This window comes from Equus caballus, chromosome 21 (assembly GCF_041296265.1).
Source record: "Equus caballus isolate H_3958 breed thoroughbred chromosome 21, TB-T2T, whole genome shotgun sequence".
Taxonomy (NCBI): domain Eukaryota; kingdom Metazoa; phylum Chordata; class Mammalia; order Perissodactyla; family Equidae; genus Equus; species Equus caballus.
The window spans coordinates 41,606,995-41,629,480 of NC_091704.1; the positions used below are offsets into that span (position 1 = coordinate 41,606,995).

Genomic DNA, 22,486 nt, shown 5'->3' on the forward strand with positions numbered 1-22,486 from the left:
AGAGTATAGACAGTGTTCAAAATTTATTGAGCTATACTATTAAGATGTGCGTTTTACTGTATATAATTATACCTCAATTTAGAAAAAATAGAAGAAGAAACCTAATTCTAGAATTCAGCTAGAATAAACAGGAGAGATCCAACCATGAAAACACTTTTGAAAAAGAATAAATGGAAGGGAAAGGAAGGATTTTTTTCTCATATATTGAAAAAAAATTATTAATCTAGGTTATTAAGAGGTAGAAAAATGAAAAAGAATTAAGAGTTACAGACCCTGATGGATAAAAACTTTTAGTATATCAAAAGTAGAAAAATTACTTTGGGAAACATGTTGGGATGATTGATTACACATTTGAAAAAAATTGAATTTATCATATTAAGCCAAACTCAGTTTCCTGACAGATTAAAAACTGAAATGTTAATCATGAACTCATTTAAAATATACATATATATGTGTGTGCACATACAAAGAAAATGCCTCGTCTTTGAAGTAAGGAGTTTCTGAGCTTAAAATAAAATCTAAAGTTAAGTCACAAATTAGATAAAAGATTTGAAACAGATAAAGGGCTAATAATTCCACTATATAAAGAACTCTTTGCAATTGAAAGAAGAACCATTTCAGTAAAATATGGACAAAGGATATGAATAAACAATTCAGAGACATAAAAAAAGTCAGGGTTTGGAAAGTATATTCAGCGACTCTTATTAGATATATTTTATTCATGTGCTCTTTTAAATGTCGTTGACTAGAAAGTTTTTCAAGTCAGAAAGGAAGTTAAGTTTTAAAATAAAATCCCAAATTTCTGATTACTTTTTATTAATTATACCCTATATAATATATTAAGCTTTTCTTTTTTATTTTAGCACTTCAGAATCCAGAGGTGGTGGCCCTTCGAGGTGGACTAAACACCATCTTGAAAAATGTGATCGATTGCCAACTAAGTCGAATAAATGAGGCCCTCATTACTACAATTTTGCACCTCCTCAATCATCCAAAGACCCGACAATATGTGCGAGCTGATGTAGAATTAGAGGTAGAAAATTTAATATTATTTTCTAATTTTAAAATATGACTTTAAGAATGTACTCTTACTTTGAATTTTAAAGTTAATAGAAGTAGCGTTAATTATCAAACCTAAATTAACTAAGACTGGCTTATTCCTAGCAATATTTTATAGCTCATTCAATTTGGACTGACTTGAAAATATTTTTTCTCAAGAATTTCTCATCAGTGTGTAGAGTGAAGGTTATTTTTTTTTTTTGTTATCTATGAAAACTTTACTAGGCAAATTAGAGCACAAGTAAGGTTACGTGGACACTTACTTATTTTATTTAAGAAGACTATTTCTTTTTAAGGACTTTAGTACATTAGTTGTGTGTGAATAGCTCCTGGTAATCATATACTATTTATTTATTCAACCGTGCTAAAATTCTCTGAACTTGGAAACATTTGTTAGCAACTAATGACCAAATATACTTGAAAGAATTAGAATATATATTTTTCTTTTTTTATATATATCTTTCTTGTTAATGTACAGCACATTAGCAAAGCCTTTATATGAATGAAAAACCTCAAAGAACATGAAAGACATTTACGTACACTACTATCTTTGCTTATATCTTTTTTTTTTTAAATCACAAATGTTAGTTCTTTTTTTCCTTAAAATGATCCACCTGGAATAGCATAGTGATTGAGAGCATAGACTTTGGGCTATACAGGTCTGGTTTTGATTGTTTTGCTCTATAACCTACTAGCTTTATGACTTTGGGCAAATTATTAGCCTCTCTTGGATCCATGTTTTCCTAAGTACAATAAAATGAAGGTCATGATTTTTACCTTAAATTACTGTGAAGAATACAAACTAAAGTAATAGTAGTAGTACCAGCAGCTAACATTCAGGGAAAGCTTCTAATGAGTTGGGCAGTATTTCCAGGTGCTTTACATATATTATTCCTAATCTATGTAAAATTAGTACCTGGCACATAATAAATATTCCACAAATACTAGTTGTCTTGGATGTTAGTCATTATCATCATCTTATACTTATCATCATCCTCCTCATCATAGAGTCTGCTAAGAAAATACTGTCCTCATTTTTATTATATTTTATCAATTTTCATTCTAAATTGATACTTCTTGATTTTCTTTTCTACATATGAAGAAACTGTTTTCAGTGCTACTGCCTCTGTTGTAAGGCCTAAATCTTTCTCCTGTTAAAAATCCCTTTTTCAATTTACCTTGGCTTCTATTTCTACTGTATGTGATATGTTTTGACCTAAGACAGAAAAAAGTATGGATTAATATAATGTCATTAGAATAGACAGTCTGTAAGGATTGTAAGTTAATTGTAATTTTTTATAGTAAATTTTAAAAACAACATTTTTTAAACTTATGCTTCAGAGGAGAATAGGGTAATTCATAGCATCTGCTGTGGAAAACTAGAAAAGCTGAATAATTGTGGAAATCACATACTTAAAGCAATATAGAGCTGTGAAAGCAATAAGGACCGGAGGGAGTGAAATTCTAGAGAAGGAAGATTCTTTGAGAGTTGCCCTGAAGATTTCCAGATGTCCTTGGTGGCACTTGCAGATTTGGGGTACAGGCTGGAGGCTACAAATATAACCTAGGCCTAGGTTGAAGACAAGAGTATTTGGCAGTCATACGGGTATGGAGAGACAAGCCTAGAGATGTGAAAAGGCCCCAGACCAAGTGTGGTTTACCCCTCCCGACATTTGCTGAAATAAGAATCTATGCAGAAGCTACAATGTCAGAGTCTGAGGAAAGCACAGTGGAATATACTGCAGCCTCCACTGCACGGGACGCAAAGGCCTCCTAAGAGGAGGGGCCCGGGCAAAAGTTGAAAGGCCTCTAAGTAGTAGTGAATTTACAGTGATTTAAAGTGAGCAAGGTTGTGAATATAAAGACAATACACAAAGATAACTTGGATTTCTTTATACTAGCAACAAAAGGAGAATGTAATTTATAAAATAAACTGTTTAAATAATGTTCAAAAATAGACAAAACTAAGTCATAGTGTTAGAAGTTAGAATAGTACTCTTGTTAGTGCCTGAGTACAAAGGGGGAATAAGGAGGCTTTGAGGATGTGGTGTTTTCTTCATCTGGTACTGATTTCAGGAGTGTGCTTAGTTTGAGAAAATTGATCAAACCATACATTCATGATTTGTGTCTTGTTATACCTCAATTTAAAAGTTCAAAAATTCACTTTGTACATTAAAAAAATCACTCAAATATATTCCATGATGATGAGTTTGAAGAAATAAGTGTTTCAAACAGTATACCGAATTAAAGATAAAGAGAAAGAGAAGTGGAATTAACTTTAGCTTGTTACAGGAAGAATGTATTTCATAATAAGGAGCTTTTTTTTTAATCTTCTTTTTCTGCTTTTTTCTTTAATTAGCGAATTTTAGCACCCTATACTGATTTTCACTACAGACATAGTCCAGATACAGCTGAAGGACAGCTCAAGTAAGTACTGTTTGTTCCTAGTAATTTATAAGGTGGTGTGTGTGTTGCTATTAAAACTTTGAGATTTGTCTGATTGCATGTAGAGCCAGAAAAATGTGAGTTTAAGTAAATTTCTTTTTTCATGTAGTTAGGTTGTAGTTCTCTTGTAATATAATTAACTGTGGTTTAAAAAATTAAAAGTAAGCTTTGGAAAATTTAAAGACTTGGAATTAATTTCTTATTTTAAAAAATGTAAGGTAGGCTGCAGTAGAAACCTAGATCTTTAATTGTTTTTCTGTTGTAAGTATTGTTAGCATAGTTACATTGAGAGACTAAAAGAATGAAGTAACACAGAAAATAGAAGGAAGAGCTGCCTTAACAAATTAAGCAAAAAGACATAGTATATAGAATTTTGAGAGTAAAGTTAACAGGGAAATAAAAGGAGATAAACATTATTTTCTAGAAATGAGGCTGAATAATTTTCAAAGTCTTTTCGGAGAGAAAAGCACTTGTTCACTAGGTATTCTGGGATAACTTTATAATTAAATTGATTCAGGGATCAAATAATGTACTATCTGAAAACTTTGCAAGTGATGCAATTCCAATAAATATGCTGTGAGGTGTTTTTCTAGTAGAATTGTTGAATTTCAGACATACTTATTTTCATATATAGTATGTATATAAAATTCCTCACTAAGTTTTGGAACATTGTGAAATGGGGATATTTTTGTTAGTTTTCATTTTTCTCCTGAATTAAAAGTGGTGGTTTCATATCTTTAATTACCTCCATCACTGGCCTTATCACACCCTAAGATATCATGACGTGAGCTAAGAAATCAAAATAGATATCCTCTGTTTAAGACTTCTCAAACCTTATTTCTGCTAAGTTATGAATTGGGATTCTTAACCGCATTCTTGGCTTCTTCTTAGAATATTTGGACATCCTCTTTATTGATGGAGCGTGTATACGTTTTCTGTAGCTGCATGACAAATTACTACAAATGTAGCAGCTTAAAATGACATCAATTTGTTAGCTCACAGTTCAGTAGCTCGGAAGTCTGGCACTGCTCTTACCTGAAGGTTCTGATGAAAAATCCATTTCCAAGCTCATTCAGCTTTTTGGCAGAATTCATGTCTTTGCTGTTGTACAACTGAGCTCCCTGTTTCCTTACTGACTGTCAGCTGGTGCCTACTCTCAGTTTCTAGAGGCTACCCTCTTTCCTTGGCACATGGCTCCCTTCATCTTCAAACAGCAAGAATGCCTCAAATCCTTGTGCTTTGAATCTCCCTCACTTCCTCTTCTGCCACCAGTTAGAGAAAGCTTCCAGTTAGGTCAAGCCTACCGGATGAGCTTCCTGTCTTAATGTCTGCTGCTATGTAACATAAACATAATCACAATCATGGCAGTGATATCACACAGGACCCAGGGATTATGGCATGGAATCTTGAGGGGATAGGGGGCATTTTTAGAATTCCACCTAATAGGATAAGCAAGAAATGAGCATGGATATTTTTTAGAGTTGAGGGGAAAAATGAACATTCCACCAAAATCCTTTCTTTCTTACTTGGTTCTGTACTTTACTTTCATTAAGTTTCTGGAGTATGGGCAGTTTCGAGAGTATGGGTACATTATGGCCAGGGAATAAGGAAATGAGTGATTTTTTAAAATATTAAAAATTTACCAAATATTTTAGAGAGTAGATAACCAGACAATCAATATAAATGTCACTAACATTTTTAAGAGAAGGAGCACCAAAAGTTTAACCACACAGATGTCCGATTCTCATTTCTTCCACCATTCCACATCCCCATTTTAGTTTCTGTTGTATTCTCATTCTGATTGGTGCTACAGAGCTTAATGTGGTTTGTTTTGTGTGTGTATGTTTTTAAGTGTTTCATTTCTTCTTTGTAGACCATCTTATTGTTCACTGTTCTTTAATTTGATTTTCTGTCATTGTTCTTTATGCCTTCTGTTTTTTCTTTCCCAGTTCTCTGGATTTCTGTATTCTCACAACTGTTAAGAACTTTATTAGGGAAGAAAAAAATGGATAGTCAACAGGGTAGAGATGGTTGAGGTGGCATAAATAAAGAATACAAGATTGCTGTTAAGTATTGAAATTGGCCATAAGCCATACATGGAAAATGTTTAACAAATATAAATAGTTTTATTAGTTTATTTTCATAAACTATTGCATAGAAAGGGACAAGTGAGACTATTAGATACACAGTTATGAAAGAAGAAAGTAGCTGCTGATATTCTAATAATATCTAGTTATTTAATAACTTCTCTGAATATATGGGCTGTTGAGCTTGCTTGTTAGAAATGCTCAAATAAGTTTGGGGCAAGAATTTCAAAGTAAAGAGGAGACATGTGGTAAAAGAAAGAGGTTTATGTGGTAATTTTTTTTGCTAAGGGGCAGCCTTGCAACAAAGATGCTAATTAAGCAGGCTGGTGTTGGTCTCTAATGCTCAATTAAAGGTGTTAATGAGCTGTCTAAGAATAGTTTTCAGAAAGAGCAGGAAATGTAGAACTGAACAGAAAAGTAGAATTTATAACTTATTTTAAGCCATATTGTGAATTTTAAATTGAGGGTGGAGTCAGTATATAATTGAGTAATTTGCTTTGAGGTAGATTTGATCTTTGTTTTTTTTAACATGTCATCTTATTTCCTGTAAATGTTTAAACATTAACTAATGATAGCTGTCATCAGAATACAGTAGCACGAAAAACCCACTTTTTATTTTAACATTTTATTTCTTTGATGCCCCCTCTTTGGCCCCTCCCTCCCCCAACAGAGAAGACAGAGAAGCGAGATTTCTAGCCAGTAAAATGGGAATCATAGCAACATTCCGGTCCTGGGCAGGTAAGTTACTGTGTGATGCTTTATAAGATCCAATAAGAAAAACTTGACCATTTTTTCAAATGTTAAATTATTATTGCGACATCTAATTTAGACGTTAACCTAGTCTTATTTTATATGTTATTCCGAGCCAAAGGGATTTGTACAAAATTATTTAAATTGACTATTTGTAAATCAATGTGCTAATGATTCCCCGGGCAATTAAAAAAAATTAAACGTGATCTATACCAAAAAAATTTTAGGAGTGTTAGCTGTATATGTAACTGAAGTTTGTTACCTAAATGTACAATGTAGAATGTCATAAATACCAAATAAGCAAGATAGGCCATTAGTAGTCCCAAATTTCTTGAGAAGAGAGACTCTGCATGTTCGTATCTTTCCATGGAATGAAAAGCAAAGATTTTCCTCAAAATAATACCACCACTAAATGTGTTATTTTATATTAATGATTACCTTCTTCCTTCTTGAGTTTGTAAAGCAATTTAAAGGATAGCTTATGAAGGAGTATAGCAGTAAACAGAACAAGAAAAATCACCTGAACATTTCTGGGTACATAGGTAACCTAACAGCGTTTCCATACAAATGACTATCCCAGCCATACAGTTGGCCGCTAGCCAGTAGATTTTCAGGAACTTCCTCTAGACTCTCAACACTTTGGTGAAAAAACTCCAGCCTTGCTCTGTCTCATGACTGCCTATTTCCCCTTACCCTCGTGGACAGCCTAGGATTCTATGAGAGCCCAGCCATCACACATCCTTTTTCATGCTCAACCAGCTTTCACCACATTCTGTCAGTAGAGAAACTAACACAGTTCTCCTGCAAAGCTTAACCATCACTGCACTTACCTCAAAACTCACTGTAACTTTGTGTTCTGTAGTTATAATCATCATCCTTTCTCATCCTTCAGCTTCCTTGCCATTAGAGCAGTTCCTATCTTACGAAAAAATGAATTTTATTCTGCTCTAAGCACCAGTACAGCTTAGCTACTATCTGCTCATTCTCCCTACTTCCAGACTCTACTCTCCCTATCAGTGTCTCTCTCATCTCTGTCTCTCTCCTTGCTTCTCTTAAACTTCTTTCTACTGTGCTTCAGTTTGTCTTGGGGTCCTTATACACTGATCCATCATTAGAAACTTAGAAGGTTGGAAATCTTTCACTCTCCCATTTAAGTAAGAAGAGAAATATGGCATTACAAGTTAGAACTTTGAACACGTTTTTTTCACAAAAATAATTTCCTAAATAGTTTTTATATTCTTTGGTACTATTTATGAGTTAAATAAGCTTTTGTATATTTGTAATATTATTTCTATGATACTATATATTTCAAAACCCAAATAACTGATTGACAAATGAACTTTTAAAACATGGTTTCCTCATGAGTTACAGTAGCCTGTTTTCCCTTTTAGTGCAGATATGATCTGTAAAGACTATCTTAGTCTATTTAATCTCTCATATTACTATCAAACATCAAAGTTTGAGAAATACCATTTTGATGATTTAAGCAAGTAAGTCTGCCTTTTGTGTTTTAATTTGAATTTTGAACTTCAGTTCAAAGAGAAAATATAGATTATTCATAAATATATGTGCTTAGTTAGCTAGAAGTAACAGGGAACTTTAGAGTCCTGTATGACTTTTTAAAAATGTTTTTCTCAACATTTTATTATCAAAAATTTCAAACATACAGAAAAATTATACAGTGAACACCCATGTACTTCCATCAACTAGACTTTGCTCTATTTGCTTTATTAAATGTCTTTCCATCAGCCCATCCCTCTGTGAATTCATCAGTCCTCTTATGTTATTCTCTTGCATTTCAAAGGAAGTTGCAGAATTCAGTACTCTTGATTTCTGAACACTTCAGCATGCACGCTATTACTGAGAATTTAGTATTTGTTTATGGCTCTGATTTGGTTATTTTTGTTTTTTGGGGGTTTTTTTTAGGTAAAATTAACCCCTTTCAATGAAATGCACAAATCTTGAGTCTACCATTTAATGAGTTTTGACAAATGCTTACACCTGTGTATCCAAACCCTTTTTATGATATAGAACAGTACTATCATTCCAGAAAGTTCTCTCATGCTCCTTCCTATTTAACCCCTGACCCCTACTACCCTAAGAAGCAACCAGTGTTCTGTTTATTGTCATCATAGATCAGTTTTGCTTTTTCATCTAAGTGAGATCCTAGCCTATGTAAGGCTTTTTTTCACCCAACATAATGATTTTGAGATTCGTTCATGTTGTATATATCTATAATATGTTCCTTCTTATTGCTGAGTCGTATTCCTTTGGGTGAATATACCACAGTGTTTTTAGCCCTCCTCTTGTTAGTGAACCTCTGACCTGTTTGCAGTTTTGACTACTGTAAGTAAAGCTACTATGAGCAGTCTTCTACAAGTCTTTTTTTTGCAGATATGAGCTTTCATTTCTCTTGAGTAAATACCCAAATGGAATTCCTGGGTAACAGGATGGATGTATGTTTAGTTTTATAAGAAACAGCCAGACTTTTTCTCCAAATACTTAGACTGTTTTATTCTCCCATCATCAGTGTATGTGAGTTTCAGTTGCTCTGCATCCTTGTCAGCATTTGGTGTTGTCAGTCTTTAATTTTAGCCATTCTGGTGGGTCTGTAGTGGTATCTCATTGTGAATGTAATTTGCATCTCCCTGATTACTAATGATATTGAACACTTTGTATGAGTTTATTAGCTATTCACATATTTTATTTTGTGACATGATATTAGTATGTTTAAAATTGTTTGACTCAATTATCTCACTTAAAATTTTGATCCACACAATTTATTTGAATTCTCTGTTATACTCTTCTGTGCACTCCCCATATTTTAGAATTAAACTTTTAAAAGACGAATATCAAGCAGTTTTTGGCTTTCAGTTGAGGAGGCATTAAATAAGGGAGACAGACTTGTTGTCTTACCCTCTCCAGTATTGTTAGTCCCTGAGAATCAGTCATCAGCAGATGGGAGTAGTAGGCAGTCAGATTCATGAACCTTTTTGGGTATGAAACAAATAGAAGGAATTTAAATGATAAAATTATTGATAGTCTCTAATCAGTAGAGAAATTCAGAGAATGTTTGAAATATATTATCTCTTATGATAACCAAACAATATAATATTATAATTTTGCTTGGAAAAATATCGCAGATTTTGTATTATGGATATATTACATACAGAAATTTTTTTGAGGGACTTGCCCAGTGGCGTAGTGGTTAAGTTTGCGTGCTCTGCTTCAGCGGCCTGGGGTTCACAGTTTTGGATCCCAGGCACAGACCTGCACACCACTGTCCATCAAGCCATGCTATGGTGGCATCCCACATACAAAATAGGGGAAGATTGCCACAGACGTTAGCTCAGCAACAATCTTCCTCAAGCAAAAAGGAAAGTTGGCAGTAGATGTTAGCTCAGGGCCAATCTTCCTCACAAAAATAAATATATAAATAAATAGAAATTCTTTTGAAATCTAAGTCAGAGATTTCTTTTTCTTTTTATCCTCTTTAGGTATTATTAATTTATGTAAACCTGGAAACTCTGGGATCCAGTCTCTAATTGGAGTACTTTGCATACCAAATATGGAAATAAGGGTAAGTAAAAGTTATTGTAATTGTTTTATTCTTTGACTTTTAACAGAGAAAATGAATTGTAAAAAAAGTTATTTCAGATGATGCCTTTTCCTCATAAATTGTTAATCTGTTGCATAGAGCATTTTAAAAATACATAAACATTTACTACCTAATTGAATACTAAGGATAACATGAATCCTTTGAAATCCTGCTATTGTTAGGAACTATGACTTTATTAAAAATATGAAATTAATTATACTTTATGCATTAAAACATGCAAACAATACAGAAGGGCATTCTCGTTGTAAAAGACTGAAGCAATATAGCAACATATTTACGAAGGAGTACGTGTAGTATTATGCATTCTAACTTGAGCTTTTATAATATGTTCTGAGTAGTGGTTTTGATTAAAATTGGGTTGTTAATATTTATTCACTTATTTATTAGATGTAGTCCTAACTTCTTAGTGCCTAGGAATTTGTATTGAACAGCTAAAATAAATTGAAATTGTAGGGGGAAAAAATTAACTCTTCAAGTGATTCTTCCTTTTCCCTTTAAATGTTTTTGTTTGTTTTAATTTTGTTCAAAGGAATAAAATTTGCTGCTTTCTTATTTCTTCTTTATATGAACCAAGCCTAGAGTTGAAAAATAGTATTAGAAAATATTAGCCAGGAGTGCCTCACTTAAAATGTGAACTAAGCATTTAGACCTTGGAAATGAAAGGGTGTGATTATAGTTGGAAAGATCTACGGCCTATGAGCAGGGAACTAAATGTTAGGGCAATGGTGAAAGAACATAGTCTTTGGAGTCTGGCTGACTGAGGTTTGACTCCTGGTTTTCTTACAGTTGTGTGTCACTCAGCGACAGGGATGTGTTCTAAGAAATGTGTCATTAGGTGATTTCATTGTCGTGTGATCGTCATAGAGTATACTTACACAAACCTGGATGGTATAGCCTGCTACACACCTAGGCTATGTGTATTGCTTGTTGCTCCTAGGCTACAAACCTGTACATTATGTTACTGTACTGAATAATGTAAGCAATTGTAACACAATGGTAAGTATTTTTGTATCTGTATGTATCTAAACATAGAAAAGTATGGTATAGAAGTAAAAATATGATATAGAAGATAAATGGTATACCTGTATGGAGGAGCACTTACCATGAATAGAGCTTTCAGGACTGAAAATTGCTCTGGGTAGGTCAGTGAGTGAGTGGTGAGTGAATATGAAGGCCTTGGACATTACTGTATCTTATTGTAGACTTTATAAGCACTGTACACTTTGGCTACACTAAATTTATAAAAAATATATATATTTTTCTTTCTTCAATGATAAAGTAACCTTAGCTTACTGTAACTTTTTTACTTTGTAAACTTTTTAATTTTTTTAACTTGTTGACTCTTTTGTAATAACACACCTTAAAACACAAACACATTGTACAGCTGTACAATGTTATATTTCTTTATATCCTTACTCTATAAGCATTTTTCTATTTCTTTTTAAAGATTTTCATTTTTTTAATTTTTCCTTCTTCTCCCCAAAGCCCTCCCAGTACATAGCTGTATGTTTTAGTTGTGAGTCCTAGCTGTGGCATGTGGGATGCCACCTCAGCATGGCTGGAGGAGCAGTGCCATGTCTGTGCCCAGGATCCGAACTGGTGAAACCCTGGCCTGCTGAAGCAGAACATGCAAACTTAACCACTTGGCCATGGGGCTGGCCCCAACATTTTTCTATTAAAATTTTTTTTTTTTTACTCTTTTGTTGAAAATTAAGACACAAACACACACATTAGCCTAGGCCTACACAGGGTCAGGATCATTAATATCACTGTCTTCCACCTCCACATCTTGTCCCACTGGAACATCTTCAGGGACAATAACACCCATGGAGCTGTTATCTCCTGTGATACAGTGCCTTATTCTGGAATACCTCCTGAAGGACCTACTTGAGGCTCTTCTTGAGGAGGTATCACTCTTTTCAGAAATATGTCCATGGTGATTTGTTTGTTTTTTTCATCATAGATTTGCTTATAAACAGGTAATGCATTGTGAACATTCCTCTCTATTAATGGAAGCCTTTTGATGTTGAGGTCCATGTTTTCAAACTTTTTAAGAAGCTTGTTGAAGTCTGCAAAAGTTTCTGCTAAACCCTTCACTGTGAATTTTCTTGGGAGTTCTTTTTCTTCTCCTGCAGTTTCCTTTTTCTTGCTATGATGTCACTAAGCATCAGAAATTTTTCAGCTCCATTATAATCTAATGGGACCACCGTTTATGTGGTCATTGACCGAAAAGTCGTTATATGGCATATGACTGTATTTATAGCTCCATGACCTTGGGCAAATTACTTTTAATCTTTAAATCTATTTCCTCATATGTACAATGGGGACAATAAAAGATTTATTGAAAAGATTAAAAACCATGTATGTAGTAAGCATTCAGTAATTACCCCTTTTCTAATATAGGCCTGATGACAGTAGTTTTCTAAAATACAGTAGTTCTGTTTTTATCAATTTTTTATTCTCAATATAGGACATTTAAAAAATCTTTAAGCAATGATTTAGTCCATAAGAAAAATGAACTGTATATGTTTGCACTTGCAGCGAGGTCTGCTTGAAGTGCTGTATGATATATTTCGTCTTCCTCTACCTGTTGTGACTGAAGAGTTCATAGAAGCACTGCTCAGTGTAGGTAAGTATTGAAGTGCATTTGTAGCTACTCATATAATATAACTTTTTAAATGGCTTATCTAATGGACTCTCTCTTAAAGGAAAAATACTGTACTAAATATTGAATATCATTTTCTTTTCTTACGGCATTATTGGGGCATGAAATTAATGTAAAAATAAAACCTCAAATAAAATTCTAAAAATAAGAAATCTTAATTTCTTCTCTATCACCCTAGCTCTTGCAGATGAGCAGTGAGAGTAATAGAAAGATGGACCAAGAAAGGAAGAAAGGAGACAATAAGAAACCTCTGTAATTATCAAATTAGATGGTCTGATTCTTGTCTTATTTTAGCCAAATGACTCCTGAGTCCCCAAATGAAGAAAGTTAGATCTGTGTGCATTTACATACATCATTTTTTTCTGTATGCCTTTTTCAGTCTATTTTTTAACCAACATTTAGAAAAATTGTTCATGGCTTGGCTGGCTAATGGTTCTACACTTATCTGAAGTGTTTTTTTGACATCTAATTTTCTTCTAACCACCTAATTTTAACTGTTTTAGATCCAGGTAGGTTCCAAGACAGTTGGAGGCTTTCAGATGGCTTTGTAGCTGCTGAGGCAAAAACTATTCTTCCTCATCGTGCCAGATCCAGGTAGAATTTAAATAAAGAAATGGTTCAAATTTATTATTACTGTTTTTACATTAAATTATGTAATATTTGGAACATTATTTAAATTGTTTCTGTGCTGTGTTCATTTCCAGGCCAGACCTCATGGATAATTATTTGGCACTGATACTCTCTGCATTTATTCGTAATGGACTTTTAGAGGTAAGACTTATAAACCTGATTTTATTCTGTTTTATTTATTTTGTTTTCTCCAACGAATTCTTTCAGAACAACAGACATAGATGATACATAAATGTATTCATATATACTATTTTGCAACTATGATATTTTCTTTTACTTTCAAAGGGTTTGGTTGAAGTGATAACAAACAGCGATGACCATATCTCGGTTAGAGCTACCATCCTTTTAGGAGAGCTTTTACATATGGTAAGTTTAGCAACTTCTGATTATGTTTCATGTCATTAATGTTTTAATTTATAAACAGGTTATTTTAGCAATGTTACTTTGTATTATCTCAAAAAAATAAATTTGCGTCTGTTTGAATGTTTATCTTTGCATTACAAAGAGCCCTTGATTCCTCGTATCTTGATTTATAGAGAGGCTAGTTTTATAAATGGAACAAATATAAAAAATACAAAATTCTGAATATTAATTTTTACACTCACTTTCGATGCTGACACTTTCAGTCCTGTAAATCTTAGTGTCTCTCAGAAAGACTTCCTACCTAAACAGCAAGAAATTACAAAACTCATAGATACTACTTCAGTCAGCTAGAAATGCAGTTGATGTATGGCAATCAGTGCCTGAATTAAAGAAAATTTTGTGCGAAATTCTAAATATAACTGTCTTGTTTGAACACAGTCTTCTCACTAAACTTGTAAGTTGAGGTTCAGAGGGTAGGAATCTTTTTCTTTATTTTTTTGGCCTTGATTTTACGACATCAGTAACTTCTGGAAACAGGGAGCTAGGAAAGTGATCTGACCATTTTCTACTCCCAGTAAATTAAGCAATGGGGGAACTCTGATCGTTTGCAAGGTAGAAATTCTTATTTCTAGGTTACCTATTAATAATATACTAAATAAAAAGAACCACTTTAAACTCATCAAGGAAGAAGAACCCTTATGGCAAATCTTTTCAAGTTATGTTATGACTTGCTATTGTTGGCAAAGTATTTTTTGTTTTTATTGTTATTTCAGTCTCCACCTCCAGTTCTATCCCACCTCTGTTTAAGTGAGGTACAGAGAATTGAACAGAGTTTAGTGATAACTGTTTTGTTTATCAGTGAGTTATTTAGCCACTTGCTCTCTTCTTCTTCAGCTGACTATGGAAGAATTCAGTAATATTGCAGGTTCTCAGGTCTGATTATTTTTACTTCTTAAGATATCATTCCTCCTAAGGTTATCAATATCCAGATTTCTTTGCTTTTCCTTGATGGGATTTCTTTCTAAGTTTCATCTGTTCCCTTCCCCCATAGACCAGAATTCTCTGATTCCCTTGAAATATAAAAGCTGGTCATTTTGAGTATAGTGGTGTTAGTTCATTGCTTGTTATACATCTTCTGGCTTCCACATTTAGGTAATTTACTTATTTTCTTTGATAGAAAGCAGAATGAGTAGTGGAATTTTGTTTGGAAAGCAGGAGTTAATAATAAGTTTCTTGTTTGAAAGATTATTGGACTATGAGGCAAACTTATTTTGAGATGATGGTTTTTAAAATTTAGGAAGTCAACTCATAAGTTATGGTATTACAGCTAGCATCTTAAATGTTATTTTTAATGTAACATTGTAGTACGGTATCTAAGTTTTGATATATAAAGCTTTAAGGTCATTTAAGAGTCGAGTTTAATCCAGTATCACTTAAAATTTATAATTTAATGTCATAGTAAAGGATCTATGAAATTCAGTGGTTTTATTAATGTTATGTGAGTTTGTACCTTTACATTGGTCACATTTCATCCTTGTTGAAAGTACATAAGATAAAAATTATAAATATGTATTGGAAAGTAAATGATTAATTTCATAAGACCTCAGAGTCTTTAGTTTTATATCTGTGGATAATCTGTAACATAAAATATTTCTACTTCTCAACTCATAGAATGTTATGTTTCCTTTTAGGCGAACACAATTCTTCCTCATTCACATAGCCATCATTTGCACTGCCTGCCAACCCTAATGAACATGGCTGCATCCTTTGATATCCCCAAGGAAAAGAGACTGTAAGTGTCAGAGCCCTAGCAAAGCTTGTCCCTGGTGTTTGTATTTGATACCCAGTTAGATGACCTTCTCTTCTTTTTTTTTTTTTAAAGATTTTTTTTTTATTTTTTTCCTTTTTCTCCCCAAAGCCCCCCGGTACATAGTTGTATATTCTTCGTTGTGGGTCCTTCTAGTTGTGGCATGTGGGACGCTGCCTCAGCGTGGTTTGATGAGCAGTGCCATGTCCGCGCCCAGGATTCGAACCAACGAAACACTGGGCCGCCTGCAGCGGAGCGCGTGAACTTAACCACTCGGCCACGGGGCCAGCCCCGACCTTCTCTTCTTTTTAAAAAAGTAGTATATATAGGTTATGCTAGGATGTTCTTTTAGGGAAGCCTTACAGATAAGAGGAAAATTAATAGTTTTATTTAATAATTTGTATTTTAGACTGTAAGGTATTAGAACTTAGTAAAATCAACTTTTTCTAGCATGTTTCTGATTAAGGACATAGATTTTCTACTAGATCACTAAAAATGTTGTTTGAGAGGTTTTTTCGACTATTTTACGTTTTGAGCAACAATTTAGGCTCTTTTTTAATGTCTAAATTGTTTCAAATTCATGAAGCACAAAGACTAACAGTGTATTCTTTTATATGTGTGGTTAAAAATTATGGAAGTGAGTACCCTATACTATAATAACTAAAATTCTTCAATGCTGAAGGAGATAATTGCAAACAGAATTTATAAACAAAAGTGTGGTAATACAGTTATAGCTCTGCTGGAGTTCCAGTACTAATAATAAAATACAATTTAAAGGGTAAAGATGGAGGAGCTTGATTGGGAAGTACTAGTAGGAATCTTTTTTCACTTGGTAAAGATTATGTCTAGGCCAGGGGTGTTTTTTTTTTCCCCTATTATGATCAGAAAAATTTATATATTTGGACCTCATTATTTCTTTTTGTAGTGTTAGTGAAATGTGGTTCATTAGCTATTCAGAAATGAATTTTTGTGAACAGTTATAGTACGTTTCTCAAAAGTTTAGTTAGATTTAATAATTAAGTACACATATGGGCTGCACTATAAATAAATAATATTCTGTTTATTAATTTTGATTCTGTCAATGAAAATACTATTGTTTAACAGACTGAAGTTGTGTTATAAACTGAGGGCATGAGGGCCCATCTCAGTTCTGACTCTAGCTTACATTAGTAATGGTAACTTTCAGTTTTTATTTCAGTAGTTTCAAGATGGAAAAATGTACTTTCCCAAAGCCTGGTAGACCTAAACTCTCTGGGTCAGATTATGGCCATGAATTTCGGGATTCATGAGGAATTTAAACTTACCTTCAAAATTCTAGTAATAATAGCCTTCTTAGAATGCTTTTTGTTTGTTTGGGTTTTTTTGTTTTCTTTTAGCTCGGTAAGCTCCTTTACTGGATAGAGTAAATACTTGCCAATCTGAGCACATCTCAAGGTTTTTAAATTTTAAATCTGATTTGTATTTACCAGAAGTTCTGAAGTAGAGACTTGATTGCTACCAAATTCTTGCAAACTGCACTTTTATGCACCACAAAGAAGTAAAAATAATTTTTAGAAGGATACCATTTATAGTTGCAGATCAGTGGGAAAATAAAGACTGTTCAGTTGATGGTGGAATTATTGATTATTCACATGGGAAAATGAAATTATCTGTCAACCTCATATCTTAAATAAAAATCAGTTTCAGGTGGATTAAGGACTTAGACATGAAAAGCAAAGTTTTGAAACAATTATAAAAATATATAGAAAATTAGATTTCTGACCTTGTAGAAGGAGTTCTTAAAACCAATATATAAAAAGTGCCCATCACCATAGAAGAAAAGATTAGTAAGTACATGTTTAGTTGAGTCTAAATAATTAGTATTTCTTCATATAAATCAGCAGTGTTCTTGATTTTTTTTTCCTTATTCCAAATTTTATTTTTTAGCATCTCTTTTATGTTATTTTACTTTTTGATGGGGAAGATTCACCCTGAACTAACATCTATTGCCAGTCTTCCTCATTTTTTTTTTTTTTCCGCTTAAAGAAGATTAGCCCTCAGCTAGCATCTGTGCCAGTCCTCCTCTATTTTGTATGGGAGTTGCTGCCTCAGCATGTTTGACGAGTGGTGTATGTCTGCGCCTGGGTTCTGAATCCATGAACCTGGGCCACCGAAGCAAAGGACGTGAAGTTAACCACTACACTACAGGGCCGGATAATTTACTTTTTAGTAACAATCTCTACCTTGAATTTATGTAAATTTTAATAGAGTAGGTCACCAAAGTGATCTCTTTAAAGTTACGCTAGCCTTGCTATAGTATTGATTGAATTTTTTTCTCATTAGGCGAGCCAGTGCAGCCTTGAACTGTTTAAAACGCTTCCACGAAATGAAGAAACGAGGACCTAAGCCTTACAGCCTTCATTTAGATCACATTATTCAGAAAGCAATTGCCACACACCAGAAACGGGATCAGTATCTCCGAGTTCAGAAAGATATATTTGTTCTTAAGGTACTGATATGAAATCACCTTTTTGCAGTTTTATTCATGTGATGGATGTTCAAATGGCTCCCAGGTTTTGTAAAGACTAGGCAGTTTTGAGCTATGTTTTACAACTTTTTAAAGTTAAAAAACCTCGATAATTCATCCTTAAATGAAATATCTTTGCTTTTCTTTTTAAAATTTCAACGTAGTTTTCTGATGTGAGGACAGTTTGCCTTAATTTTTCTTATTATTTTCTGGTGATTTTAGGATACAGAGGAGGCTCTTTTAACGAACCTTAGAGATAGCCAAGTCCTTCAACATAAAGAGAATCTTGAATGGAATTGGAATCTTATAGGGACCATTCTTAAGGTATGACAGGATGCTTCTTGGTGATGGGTTGATTGTCTTCATTTTATTATTCATTGTAATTCAGCATAATTGTATGTTTGGGAATTGATAAATATGTATATAATATAACATATTATGTTTTTCTAGTGGCCAAATGTAAATCTAAGAAACTATAAAGATGAACAGTTGCACAGGTATGTAAGAAGTGTTTTGCATTTAAATTTTAAAAACTTAGTTTTGAATTATAACTAATATCTACTGAAAGTAATAGTTGGTGTTTTAATGATACATAAATTTTAGTAGTTGGTGTTCAATAGGTACATAATGTACATTTTTATATATAGTCTTATTTTATAACCAAAAAGCATCAGCTGATTCTTTTTCTAGTTATTTACATTCTAGTTTTAGTTTTGGAACAAATGAAGTACTTGAAATAAAGCTTTCTCAATTTGAGGTAATATCAACCATGTGGTAATCTTAGCTCTCACATATGAGGATGACATAATAAGGACATATTGTTTCCCCTCCCCAAAATAATGGCCATTTTTAATATTTCATTTCTACTTCCATTTGCATCTGACTTTGGAGGATTCATTCTTCCTCCTCTTTATACTCCTCTTAACCAAGTTGATGCTCTCCATACCTTCCATAAAATATAGTAATGTTCATAGCATGTAAAGCACATCAAGCTACTATGCTGTTCTCTAGTACCCCCATGCATTTTTAATCCTTCCCAGTTTAGATTAACCAACCACCATTACCGATCTTATTAGAGGTCACTTAAGAGGGCCTTTATTGCATCTTTAGAAATTCGTCATTAGCATTATTATTTGATTGTATTCATCTACTCATGATATTTAACTTAATATCTATATTAAGTTTTGAGAAATATATAGAACGTACAAATTACATTGGAATAAAGAACTATAGCACTAACTTTTCATACTCCTTGAGAACAGAGATGATGCCTCATTCAGCTTTGTTTCTCCAGCTCCTGGACCTGAAAACCTTTATTGGATTGGATTGTAGTACATGAAGTTAAATTGAACTAAATTAGGTGGAAGCTTAGAGCATACTGTTGAGAATTATGACATTGAAATATCATAAATTATGTCCATTGCTTCATAAATTCAGTTATCTAAATTTTACCTGCAGCTTTTATGCTTGGCTTTTTGCCTAATTGTGAAAAAACTGACAAAATCATAGTGTGGTAACATTTGCTTACAATTATTTAGTATAAGATTATTTTATAAAGCCGTGGGACAAAGTTCTTGATAAAATACTGTAGAAGAAAATTTATGTCGAGGTGGCTTCCTTATATTTATCCAACCTTATCTTCTTATGTTATATCTGCATTTTTCCTACTAGCATCTTTCTTCTCCAGTATTTCTTTCAGGCATCTCACCATAAAATTCTTATTTCACAAAGATATTGTTTACAATGAAGAGGTTTTTTTTAGTTGATTTTGTTGTTTTCTTTTTTTGTTTTGTTTGTGAGAGAGAGAGAAATGTACCAAATGTGTTTATTAAATTTCTTGCCGTTGGTTTAGACCTAAAACTTACTCAAAACTTTATGATGTCATAAGCTATGGTTAAGATTCTAAAATAATGGTTTGCTTTCTTACTTTGTTGCTAATTTTATTCTGATCTTAGGTTTGTACGAAGACTACTTTATTTTTACAAGCCCAGCAGTAAATTATATGCCAACCTGGATCTGGATTTTGCCAAGTCTAAGCAGCTCACAGTTGTGGGTTGCCAGTTTACAGAATTTCTTCTTGAGTCTGAAGAGGTAATAAGCACTTCGAATATTTTCCAAAGCAAATGTTTTTCATTGAATTTTCCCCCTTCCTTTTATTTCTGAATATGCATTAGCTGTATTTGAAAACACAAAAAATGAGCCCACGCTTCGATTTGAGTTCTTAGTCACTAGCTACGTATGTGACATTGGGCAAGTTATTTGCCTTCTAGAAGATGTGGTTTTCTCTTTGTAAAATGGGAAGTAATACCATATCCATGCCACATTGTGTTGAATGGGATTAAAAACAAAAGATTGACATCTGTTATTAGTAACTTCATCATTATCATTAAATTTTTTGGACTTGATTAAAGTTGATTTTTCTAATTATAGGCACTAATGACTTTTCCAACAATATCACAATGTATTTGCTTTTAGGATGGGCAAGGATACTTAGAAGATCTAGTAAAGGATATTGTTCAGTGGCTCAATGCTTCATCTGGAATGAAACCTGAAAGAAGTCTTCAAAATAATGGTTTATTGACTACTCTTAGTCAACACTACTTTTTATTTATTGGAACACTTTCTTGCCACCCACATGGAGTCAAAATGCTGGAAAAATGCAGTGTATTTCAATGGTGAGCATACCTAGGTTCTGTTTCAGTATATACCTAAACTTTATTTTTAATGTAGTCAGAAATGGTATGCTTTTTAGTCTATGTACGTGTGTTTAAGTTTTATTTAAATGCAAAAAAGAAAAATTTAGAGTTGTCTTGATGCTTTGATATTCTTTTTTTATGTGATATTTGTCATTAAATGCTTTCTTTTATAAATGCTTGTTTGTATTAGGAATTTAAAAGTATTTGTTAAGTTAATAAATTGATACAGGAATTTCTAGTAATTCTTGAAATAATGAATTAGTTTCATCCTTTTTTTTAGTCTCCTTAACCTTTGCTCCTTGAAAAATCAAGATCACTTGCTGAAACTGACTGTTTCTAGCTTGGACTATAGCAGAGATGGATTGGCTAGAGTCATCCTTTCTAAAATCCTAACTGCAGCCACTGATGTGAGTATAACGTAGGCAATAAAAGTATTTTTTAATAACCAGTTAATTCAATACTTTATAAGTTTTCGCCAAGTAAAATTAATTATAAATTCTAAGAACATGAGATGAAATTTGTTTACTTTAAAATTTTAGTTCGTCCAAAGAACTCCATAGAGTATTCACAATTTTACATAAAGGGGAAGAAGCAGCTAGATAGAAACAAAAGTATTTTGTTTTACCAGGACTGAAAAAGTATTCATATGGAGGGCTAACTCATCAATTCCAATCTTTGTGCCCATTTCAAGTAGCAGAACTGTCCCCCAGAAGAGTCAAATTGGCTGTCCATAGCGAAGTTTGGCTTGTTTTTTTTAATGTTCTCATTTACTTTTACAGGCCTGCAGGCTGTATGCAACAAAACATTTAAGAGTATTATTGAGAGCTAATGTTGAATTCTTCAATAATTGGGGAATTGAATTACTAGTGACCCAGCTACATGATAAAAACAAAACAATTTCTTCTGAAGCTCTTGATATCCTTGATGAAGCATGTGAAGACAAGGTGAAGGTTCATTTTTTTTAATATAATAAAATATTTAGACATGAATTTTTATTAAAATATTCAATTTTGAGAGAAAATTATGTGAAATTTTGGAAATAGAGAGTTTACTATCTTTATATAATTGTTAATTTGTCTAATAATTATTTCTTTTAGGCCAATCTTCATGCTCTTATTCAGATGAAGCCAGCTTTATCCCATCTTGGGGACAAGGGTTTGCTTCTCCTCCTGAGGTAAATTTTCAGTAAATTTTTTCTTGTAGTTATGTTTTCTGTTGTGTTCTTTCTGGCAGTGTATATTAAAGCTGGATTCAAGTCTGAAAAGGAAGCACTCTAAAGAGGTTAGCTGTTAACTCTGAAAGAGGCCTATTTTAGAATCTTGGACATTCTGTACTACTGAAACTTTGTCTTTTCATCGTTTTCCTTAATGCTTCTTTTGCATTTCTATGTCTCCTCATGCTTTTCATGATTTTCTTTACTGTGATTGGATCCATGTGTTTGCACAAGGATTGTGAAATTTGTAATTGAAGTTAGCAATAAGTAATAGTTGACCTTTTAGTTTTATGAAGGAGTTATTCCTAAAGTTTTTTAGCTCCTTAAACATATTTTTTGTTTGAGATATTTTAGCTCCTTAAACTTTTTTTGTCAGGCTCAAAGCTAAACTATTGCTTGTTTTAATTTACAGATTTCTCTCTATTCCAAAAGGGTTTTCCTATTTGAATGAAAGGGGATATGTAGCAAAACAATTGGAAAAGTGGCACAAGGTAACTTTCTATTGAATAAGATTCAGTTTGTATGTTTCTGTCTTGGGAAATAGGTTTGTGAATTTAGAGGATTTTTTAATGTCAGTGTTTTGAAACTAAAGAAGTTAAATATTTATTTTGAAGTTGTCTTAAATTCTTTATAATTATTTATATTT

At 32.9% G+C, this 22,486-nt stretch overlaps 1 protein-coding gene across 12 annotated transcripts in view; it reads left to right on the forward strand.

The window, feature by feature from the left end:
• RICTOR (RPTOR independent companion of MTOR complex 2) overlaps window positions 1–22,486 on the forward strand; it is a 112,114-nt gene that overhangs the window by 58,990 nt on the left and 30,638 nt on the right. For all 12 annotated transcript variants that reach the window (XM_023625711.2, XM_023625713.2, XM_023625712.2 and 9 more), the window contains 18 exons: window positions 864–1,033; window positions 3,419–3,486; window positions 6,262–6,329; window positions 9,839–9,921; window positions 12,502–12,589; window positions 13,129–13,219; window positions 13,330–13,396; window positions 13,541–13,621; window positions 15,310–15,410; window positions 17,748–17,913; window positions 18,154–18,255; window positions 18,382–18,428; window positions 19,887–20,022; window positions 20,407–20,606; window positions 20,908–21,034; window positions 21,407–21,571; window positions 21,725–21,801; window positions 22,253–22,331. In XM_023625711.2, the coding sequence (XP_023481479.1) occupies window positions 864–1,033; window positions 3,419–3,486; window positions 6,262–6,329; window positions 9,839–9,921; window positions 12,502–12,589; window positions 13,129–13,219; window positions 13,330–13,396; window positions 13,541–13,621; window positions 15,310–15,410; window positions 17,748–17,913; window positions 18,154–18,255; window positions 18,382–18,428; window positions 19,887–20,022; window positions 20,407–20,606; window positions 20,908–21,034; window positions 21,407–21,571; window positions 21,725–21,801; window positions 22,253–22,331 (1,916 nt within the window). The remainder of the gene's footprint in view (window positions 1–863; window positions 1,034–3,418; window positions 3,487–6,261; window positions 6,330–9,838; window positions 9,922–12,501; window positions 12,590–13,128; window positions 13,220–13,329; window positions 13,397–13,540; window positions 13,622–15,309; window positions 15,411–17,747; window positions 17,914–18,153; window positions 18,256–18,381; window positions 18,429–19,886; window positions 20,023–20,406; window positions 20,607–20,907; window positions 21,035–21,406; window positions 21,572–21,724; window positions 21,802–22,252; window positions 22,332–22,486) is intronic.